At 33.9% G+C, this 9,943-nt stretch overlaps 2 protein-coding genes across 2 annotated transcripts; one reads left to right on the forward strand and one right to left on the reverse strand.

Annotated features, from left to right (window-relative positions):
• Window positions 1–3,450: 3,450 nt before the first annotated feature.
• On the reverse strand, window positions 3,451–5,552 carry LOC106767008 (putative UPF0481 protein At3g02645). The gene is made up of 2 exons (XM_014651818.2): window positions 4,593–5,552; window positions 3,451–4,496 (listed from the first exon to the last, which is right to left on the reverse strand). Exons 1-2 carry the CDS (start codon window positions 5,374–5,376, stop codon window positions 3,679–3,681), a joined length of 1,602 nt encoding a protein of 533 aa, XP_014507304.1. The 5' UTR covers window positions 5,377–5,552; the 3' UTR covers window positions 3,451–3,678.
• Window positions 5,553–6,607: 1,055 nt separating this feature from the next.
• On the forward strand, window positions 6,608–9,550 carry LOC106757198 (TMV resistance protein N-like). Its single transcript, XM_022784364.1, has 3 exons — window positions 6,608–7,328; window positions 7,419–8,526; window positions 8,683–9,550. Exons 1-3 carry the CDS (start codon window positions 6,796–6,798, stop codon window positions 8,959–8,961), a joined length of 1,920 nt encoding a protein of 639 aa, XP_022640085.1. The 5' UTR covers window positions 6,608–6,795; the 3' UTR covers window positions 8,962–9,550.
• Window positions 9,551–9,943: the final 393 nt, after the last annotated feature.

The following is a 9,943-nucleotide window of genomic DNA, read 5'->3' on the forward strand; positions in this document are numbered from 1 at the left end:
ACCGCCGCTGCCGGTCATGACTCTGCCGACAACCCTTCTCAACCATGAAACTACATCATCGACCTTTCCAACACTGAGAACGACGATAGGTGTTCTGCTTTGTAGGGTTGATGGCGGTGAAAGCAGGTGTTCCGTTCAAGTAGATAAAGATGGAACTATTGCAGATATTTTGTTCAACTACAAAGAAGCCTTCAGATAATAGAAAAATTAACAGAGATGAAACATGAGAAAGGTTGAATTTTTGATTCATGTTTAATCGGTAGACAATAAATTTCCTTTGTCAATCGTACAACATTGCCCAGGCTTGGTTAGCCTCAATGAAGATAATTCTGCCTGTTTAACTCATGTCAATTCTCATCATGGTTTTAAACTTGCAATCGTGGTCGCAAATACCTTTTGGTCTCCAATCATAATGCAATATAATTTTGATAATTGCAACCACAACTGTAATTCAAAACCATGACACCCCAGAAAAGAAAATTCAATTTATTATTCTTGACGAGTGTTTATCTGTTCATGGCAGAAGTTAGGCTCCTTTCAGCTGTTAGGCACAGGAATGTTATTGGTCTGGTTGGATATTGTGAAGAACCAGATGACTATGACTGACAAAAATTCCCTCTTGATTGTGCAGTAAAAGTTGATGTTCTTAACATCGTGATATTAATTGTAAAAGCACATTGCTTTGGTAGTTTCAATTCGTTACCAGTTATCAGTGTTATGAGGGAGTTATTCCCATACAGATTTATGCTAACTTGGCCTAATTATTGTTAGAATAATAGTTAGAAAACAAGGACTTGTGAGTTAGTATTAGAAGATGAAGGGGTGAAAGTTAAGGAGCACTATTCTTATGGAAAATAAAATTTTACCACCATTTTTTTGACACCATTTTGACACTGCACACGTGTCGAAATGTGGTTGGACGATTTCAAATTAAAAAACAAACTTTGGTTTTTTTCTTCCAAACATACCCTTGTCTCAACTTTTTTAATTTGAAATCGTCCAATCACATTTTGACACGTGTGCAGTGTCAAAATAGTGTCAAAAAATAATGTTAAAATATCATTTTCCTATTCTTATACTGTCATTTAGTCTGTAAATTGAAAAGTCATTAACGACTTGGAAAATGATATTTTAACATCATTTTTTGATACCATTTTGACACTGCAAACGTGTCAAAACGTGATTGGACGATTTCAAATTAAAAAAACAAACTTTGGTTCTTTCAAATATATCCCTGTCTCAACTTTTTTAATATGAAATCATTCAATCACATTTTGACACGTGTGTAGTGTCAAAATGGTGTCAAAAGATGTTGCTAAAATATCATTTTCCATTCCCCTCTATCTTTCTAACAATCATGTCTTGGTCAGAACAAGATGGAGCCAAAATACTGGTCTATGAATATGTTCCAAATGGTTCACTTCTTGAGTACATCATGGGTAAGTTTTCTATTTATCCTTCTTAAACAACACAATAGTCAAAGCTATTATGTGTACGCTCAAGGATTTTCTTTCACTTCTAACATCGTATCACATCGTATCAGAAACATGAATAAAGAAGACAGAATTAAAAGATAGACGAAATTTGATTAGAAGGATTTAAGCCGTGAACAGAAAACTCATTATTAGTTTCTACTGTTTATTCTGAAAGCACAAATGCATGGCTAAGAATATTAGCTTTTTGTAGGAAGCAGAATGAGTTTAACTTGGAGGCGAAGAGTGAAAATAGCAATAGGTTTGACCCTTAAATAATAGTCCCCAGTTGATTTAACAAGAGATCCTTGAATTAACACAGAATTGCTTTGTTGGTACAAATTACAGGCATAGCTTATTTGCATGAAGGTGTGAAGCCAAGCATAATCCACCGTGACATCAAACCAAGTAACATCCTATTAGGGGAAGGTTTTGAGGCTAAGGTTTCGGATTTTAGGTTAGTGAAATCAGGTCCAACTGGTGATCAGTCACATGTGAGCAGCCAGATAAAAGGGACACCAGGGTACCTTGACCCCGCCTATTGTTCAAGCTTTCATTTGACTAAATTCAGTGACGTTTATAGCTTTGGTGTCATACTTTTGCAACTTGTTTCAGCTAGACCTGTGATGGATAAGAAATCAAGGCCCAGTTAAACATTTGACGAAAATACAGATATAACGTAGATAGACATATTCGACGATGAGAATTCATTTTGTTTCCATTAAACACAAGAATAACCACTTTAATTCATCAAATTTAATATTCAGTGATAACTACCAAATCTGGGTTGCAGTGAATTTAGGCTAAAACTCAAATATATAAACACTCCACTTCAGAATATATGATTCCAATGTCAATAGAAAAGATCTCAAATTTACAAAATTGGAACAGTGACAAGGAAAGGAAAATGAAGAATCTTGATAGAAAGACGATGAGAAGCTGTTTTTCTCTTTTGCTTTTTCATTTGTAAATTACACATAAGACAATTTTACACCATGTAATTAAAAGTGGCACAGTCAACGTGCCAAAAGATACAAATTTTAATACCGTCTATTAAATTTAGCGGTAAAGTTAAAATTGATTCAATTTTACGAAAAAAAAAATAATCTAATTGAAATGAAAAAGAATACAAGGATCTGATTGAGATAACACTACATAAATAAATAAGGACATTTTAAATGATTAAACCAAAAATATAATATATATATATATATATATATATATATAACAAAAAGATAGAAATATAATAAATGTATCAACCAAAAGTGTCCACGTATATTGTCTTAAGTAAAGTGAATTGATTATTTGTCTTTTCTCCCACCCCACATGAAATTCTTATCACCTTTCACATTTTTATCACCTAAACCTAACACAATGTTAATTTTGTTTTTCTCATATTTTCTCCATTGCCTTTATCTTGTTATACTTTCCATCCCAATTATCTCCACCCATTTCTTATCACAACAAACTTATAAAAGTTTTTTATTTTTTTTTATATTTTTTTGTCATTACAGACAATATAAAATCTCAAACTACACATCCATCAATTCAATTTTCAAACTCAATTTAAAAACAATTCTCATATTAATTTACAAAACTAAAAACACTTTATCTATTTACAAATTTCACACACAACTTCATGAGAGCATCTTATACCCCAAAAGTTTCATTTCAGTTTTCTTTTTTAATGTAATTTATGTACTAGAAAGAGAGGTAAAAGTGTATCGGTATATATTAACTATTTAATTATAATGTCATATTAATCTGATTCTTTATATTTACTTTTCTGAAAATTGAATTACATATGATAAAATAATATATATGTTAGTATAATTTAAGAACCCTAAATACTTATCTTTTAGTTGTATACACGCATATCAGTTCTTGCATACTGCATAGGCGAAAAAAGGGCGAAAAACTCAGACTTGAAGAGTATACGGAAGAGAAAAAGTATATATATCATATAATTGATCGCTTCAGTTGGATAACACACCAAACATTCCAAATAACATCTAAGAAAAAAAATATTTTGACACTTTTTTTTTACAGCAGTTTAACATAGTATATTCAAAATGTTGTTAAAATATGTGTTAACCTTACATTGTCCACCATTCTAAAGGTATTGTCCAACACTGTACTCTATTTTGCAGAAACATCACACACTCCAAACCATGCTCTAGCAAAAGTAGAAAAGAAAATGACAACATCATTCGGGTGCAAAATACCTATGACAATCATAAGCTGCGCAAAACGTTTCAATAGCCGTCATGACCAAGAGAACAAATGTGGCAAGAAGTGTGAAGAACTTCCATGATCTGTACACATAATCCGTTGAGACCTTGAAGAGGTCGATCTTCCTCTTATCATGGTAGTACTTGTTCACTTTCTCAATAGTCTCATCTAACTTGTGTGTTTTGGTGGGTCGAATGGATTTGCTCATTCCGTTGAATAGTTCATCAGTTTCTTCCACAGTGAGAGTGCTACCTGACTCTATGATCCCTGCCTTCATCAGCAGCTTCACATCCTCCACAGTGTCTACGATTCCTCTCATCAGTTCTGTGTACCTCGTGAAGATGAGAAAGTCTGGTTTGGTCAAGGCCTCGTAAGCCACAAGGTTTCTCATTATCACTTCAGAGTTCACGTCCAGTTTCACCACAGGGAGGTAAAATATGCCCTTTGTTTCGTCAAATTCAATGGCCATGTTGCCACCTTCCACAGGTTTGAAACAGACCCCGACTGAATGAAGTTCACGCACACAAGGGATGTTGATAATCATAGTAGCTTCATCTTCTTCTTCTTCTACTACTACTTCTTTAGAAAGTTTTGGATGAGATGAAAGAGTATCAAGTTGAGAGGAAACCTTTAGCACTGGATCTAAGTGTCGTTTAACGGGTTTCACAAAAGGAATATGCACGTCCTTCAGCTTGTTCAAAGTGTCTACTGTCGATGTTAATACACCTTTAACTTTCTTAAAGGAAATTGCTGTGGCTGCATAATTTGAGCTTTTCTGGACTGCAGAAGTACCTGTGGTAGAGTCAATATATATTACAACGAAGGTTATTAATAGAGACCATAATAATTTTGAATCATCTTATATTTTCTCTACTATCCCACACATACCTTCGCCTTGATCAGGTATCGGTGTTTCAGACTGTACAGCGTGAGAGACAACCAAATGGTACATGAGATCCAAGACATGGTGATGCTTTGATACAGCTTCAGAACAAGTGATGGTGTGAGTAAACTTAAGTGGAGAGTGTTGATGACAGAACGACAAGAGCATCGAACCCAAGTACTCTTGAACAGAATGAGCAGGTTCGGAGCTTTCAAACTGCAAGATCTTCAACAACGAGTAGGTTGGAATTTGGTTCTCCACCATGAGGATGTCCCTTACGGTGGCATCCCTAGCTAGCTTCACACCAGATAACTGAACTGGGTCTTCTATTCCCATCATGAAAGAGGCAGATAGTTTCTCATTGAGATAGTTGCGGTAGAAATTCAACAAGAACAAAGCATCAACGGCCATGGAGTATAACAAGGTTTCATCTTTGAGGTCCAAGTATTTGTGATAACTAGCACGGATGAAGGTTGCTGTGTGGAGGAATTCTTCGACTACTTGTTTAAGGTCGTGTTTGTTGAAGTGGTCTAGAACCGCTTTGGCAGCAAAAATCTTGAGCCTTTCCATGGGATAGAGCTCGGGGCGAAAGTGGGTGTATGGACCAATGGCTATAAGCTGGGGAGAAAATGCTTCTGGTTTGGCAGAGCTCAAAGATTTGGGAACATGGTATATGCAAACAGGTATTTTTTTCATGATTGAGTGGTGCGTTTCACTCACCATTTGATTGATTCGGATGACCCAATGGTCTTGGTCGGATTCTGAACTGAAGATTGATTGAGAAGCCATCTGGGATTTTGCTTAATTTGGGTGATGATGATATGCAATGCATTGGATAATTCTTCTTCGCTTTTTGCCACTAAAAAGCTTTCTTCTTTATGAAATGCTATTTATACACTTTCCTTCTTTATAACTATTATGAAGTAGAAAGATTGAGAAAGAAAAAGAAAGAAGTTTGTGACAGAATGATTATCGAAGGTGATATCAGAAAATACTAAAATTATGAAAAATTTATTAACATGTCATGTTACTGACAAAGTCTCGTGAAAATAACTGTGACAGTTAGTGACAGTTTTACAACGGAAAATATCTGAAAAAGTGTCAGAATTTTTGTGACAAAAATATTGACTTCACTGATGGTATGAGTCAAAATATGATATTCCTAACCTCATTTTAAATTTATATTTCGTGTGGGGATTATTTCATTATACTATTAGAGATTTAATCGTTTAAACAAATATTTTGTATTGGGTTATACATTTTGTATGGATGGGAGATAAAGTTAATTTATAAAAAATAAGCAGTTACAAATTTTTATTTATATAAGTCACTTTTTTAAGGTAGAATTAAATTTAAAATTTATTTATGGGTTATAATTTATCTTATATTTTGAAATTTGTTCTTAAATTTATTATTTTAGTTACTATTATTTTGAAATATATATATATATATATATATATATATATATATATATATATATTATTGTGAGAAATACTAATTGAAAATTCTGTACCAACTAAAAATACAGTAATTTTATAATTATTGCAACTTTCTATTGCAAAAACACTTGTAATTATACATATATAAGAAAGAAGAGAAAATCATTCCACAACACAATATAAAAACAATACTAAATATCAGTTTTATTTTATGGGATAAACTATTGTATGAATCGTTTTAATTTCAATTAAAACAAAAGCTTAATTGATTTGACCCAATGTTAAACCAATCATTGTTACATACCTGTCATAAAGAAAATTTAATTTTGGATTATTTGAGTTATATTGGACCACAAAATATATGGTAATTAATTCAACTTTTTGAAAAAGAATTGTACCTATCATCACGTGGATGTGTTTCTGTACATACATTTCAATAAGCAATAAATAGCCAAAGATATTTTCTATTTCCTTTGCACATCAAAAGGCCCATCAAATTAAACTGAAAATAAACATTACAACTTATAACCATAGGTTTACTTTTGCATTATCTTATCTAAAATGAATTCAATTCATACATAGGAATTCCATATACAAGAACGGCTCCAAAATTTACTCTGTAAGTAATGAAATGTGCCATCGAGAATACAATCTCAGCTCATGAAATGTAAATAAAGATAAACGAAAACAAAGTAGTATGAACAAGAAGAAAGCAAAGTTAAAAATAATTTGAATTTTGAAAGCAACCCTTATATGATCAATTGAAGGCATGAAACAAAAACCAAAGCATTTTGCGAGTTTCGTTATTTTGGATCAAAAACAAGCAACTTCTTCTGCTTCTTTTATGTCAAAATACAGTTATGATGTTTTTCTTAGTTTTCGTGGTCCAGATACCCGTTTTGGTTTCACTGGTAATCTTTACAGTGCTTTGAGTCAAAAGAGAATCTTTACCTTCATCGATGATGAAGCTCTCAAAAAGGGAGAAGAGATCACACCTTCTCTTCGCAAGTCAATCCAAGAATCCAGGATATCCATCATTGTTTTCTCCAAAAACTATGCTTTCTCAACTTTTTGTTTGGACAAACTTCTCCATATCATTCAGTGCCACAAAAAACAGAACATGTGGATTTTGCCAGTGTTTTATGACATAGAGCCATCTCAAGTGCGACATCAAACAGGGACTTACCAAGAAGCATTTGCAAAACATGCTGAAAGATTCAAAGATGACATTCAGAAGCTTCAACAATGGAGGCTGGCTTTGCGTCATGCAGCTGATTTGGCTGCTTTTCCTTTAAAAACTGGGTAAGTCATCTCTGTTACAAATTATCAGTATGTAGCAATAGTCTCTCTTATTTGGCAATGTGATTTTGATTGCTCTTGTATGAATGACAGTGAAGAGTATGAGTCTGAGATAGTGAAAAAGATCACGAAAGAGATCTCCATTAAGCTTAATCGACCTCCCTTGCATATTGCTGATTATCCTGTTGGTTTGAAAGTTCGGATGCAACAGATACAAGAACTTATGGGTGGTGAGCTTGATAAGAAAGTGACCATGCTTGGGATTCATGGAATGGGAGGAATAGGAAAATCAACTATTTCACGTGCGATGTACAACTTGATGGCACATCAATTTGAAGCTTCGCACTTTCTTGCTAATGTCAGGGAAAAATCAGATAAGGATGGTCTGGTGCATATCCAAGAGACAATGTTGTCTGAGTTGGTGGGGGAAANAAATATCAAGTTAGGAGATGTGCATCGAGGAATTCCAATACTACAACACAGACTTNGTGGGAAAAAGGTCCTCCTTGTGCTTGATGATATTAGCAAAAAAGAACAATTGCAAGCAACTGCGGGAGGACTTGATTGGTTTGGNCCTGGTAGCATCATCATCATAACAACAAGGGATAAGCATTTGGTAGATGTTCATGGAGTTCAAAAACAGTACATGGTTGGTGAAATTAACTTTATGGAAGCCCTTGAGTTGTTTAAGTGGAATGCTTTCAAAAACAAAGAAGTTGATCCATGTTACAGGGAAGTCACAGAGCGAGCAATGTATTATGCCAATGGCCTTCCATTGGCTTTGGAAACTATAGGCTCGAACTTGTTTGGCAAAACCTTGGATGAATGGGAATCTGCTTTAGAAACTTATGAGAGAATTCCAAATAGAGATATTCAGGAAGTTCTTAGAGTTAGCTATGACAGTTTGGATGCTTATGAGAAAGAAATATTTCTTGATATAACTTGCTTCTTTAGAGGATGCTCTCTTATATACCTTACAAATTTGCTTGAGGCAAGAGGTTTTCCTCCAGAATTTGGTCTGAGAGTGCTGGAAGAAAAATCTCTCATTAAAATTCGAGAATGTCCACATAAAACTGTGGCAATGCATGACATGATTCGGTGTATGGGAAAAGAAATAGTTAGACAACAATCAACTCTGCCTCACAAATGGAATAGGTTGTGGTTTTACGAGGACATTGTTTGCGTGTTGGAGAAAAACATGGTAAGAGTCCAATTCCTTTCCTTTTCTTTTATTACATCACGAGTTGAATCTGTACATATTTCATGATTCTTAACTCTCGTTAGTAAGAGCCAATAAAGCATTTACATTTTGTGAATTAGAAATTTTATGTCTCCTTTTCTGCTTTTGGCCTGAAAGGAAAATGATAAAATTGAAGGGATGATGTTGATCCCAGAACACCAAGAAGAAATGCAATGCAATCCAAAGTTTGGAAAAATGAAAAGCTTACGGATGCTTCTTATAGAAAAGAAGGTTGGCTTTCTTAGAAGCCTTGTTGCCTTGCCAAATAGTTCGAAGATCCTTATGATCTCAATAAAGCAAGTACTATGGAAAATAAACTTGTGTTGGTTGGTGACGCATCTCATACACAGAAACAGGAACAATCCTCTTCTTTATTCAACCTCACACCCCCATTAGAATCTTTTATTGGTGAACAACCTTTGAATTACGTGTACAAGAATTCAGATTCAAAAGAATCGACATCCACCGTTGACTCCAATAAACAAGGTAAAATGTCCTTGTCCTTCCTTTCTTACTCTTTGATCAAATTACTTCTGCTTCTATTGATATTATCCTTTGGTTCAGGTGGAGTACTTGTAGAGGATAAACCAATATTAGCTCCAAGTTCTGCAGAGACGCAAAATTCCAAGGCCAAAAGAGAAATGGTACCACTAATATCAGAACTTTCGAGTGAGTTCACTGCTGAAGTAAGTACGAAGGTTGAGTCCACAACATCCCAATCACCTAAAGTTGATGAAGTAGAAGCAGGTTTGGGAACTCAAAATCAGTTCCGAAATACAATAGTCTTGGAAAATCAGATACATCAAAAGTTGACCAGGATTAGGAAAATGAAAGAAGCATTAGGAGAGAAACTCGGTGCTATTAAAGCTGACATCTCTGCCATTGAAGCTAACAACTCTTCCATTAAAGCTAACATCTTAGACATTAAAACTATATTTCTGCAGACTGATCAGAGGTACAACAATTGAAATAGAATTTCTATTCAGCTAGCATGTGATGGATGAAAATAATATTATTTCCAATTTTTCAGAATCTAAAATTTTAAGGTTTGATATGAGTTTTGGATGCATCTAAGTATAATAAAGATTTTATTTTGATAATGCAATATCAAAATGCTTATGGTAAAGGCACGATGATAATACACTTGATTAAGTGGTTTTTTTGTTTTCAATCTGTTATCAAGTTTTATTTGGAAAGTTTAACTGTGTTAAAAAACTTAAACAAAGAATAATTACAGCAACAAATATGAACGGATATAATCCTCAACATAGATCGTAAATATAAAGGTAAAAAAAGTTTAGTGTAGATTGAAAAACGCGAATTGCTATTTCAAAATAATATGATGTGATAATCTTTTGATTTACATGTAACATGTTTA

Source organism: Vigna radiata, chromosome 1, assembly GCF_000741045.1.
Source record: "Vigna radiata var. radiata cultivar VC1973A chromosome 1, Vradiata_ver6, whole genome shotgun sequence".
NCBI lineage: Eukaryota > Viridiplantae > Streptophyta > Magnoliopsida > Fabales > Fabaceae > Vigna > Vigna radiata.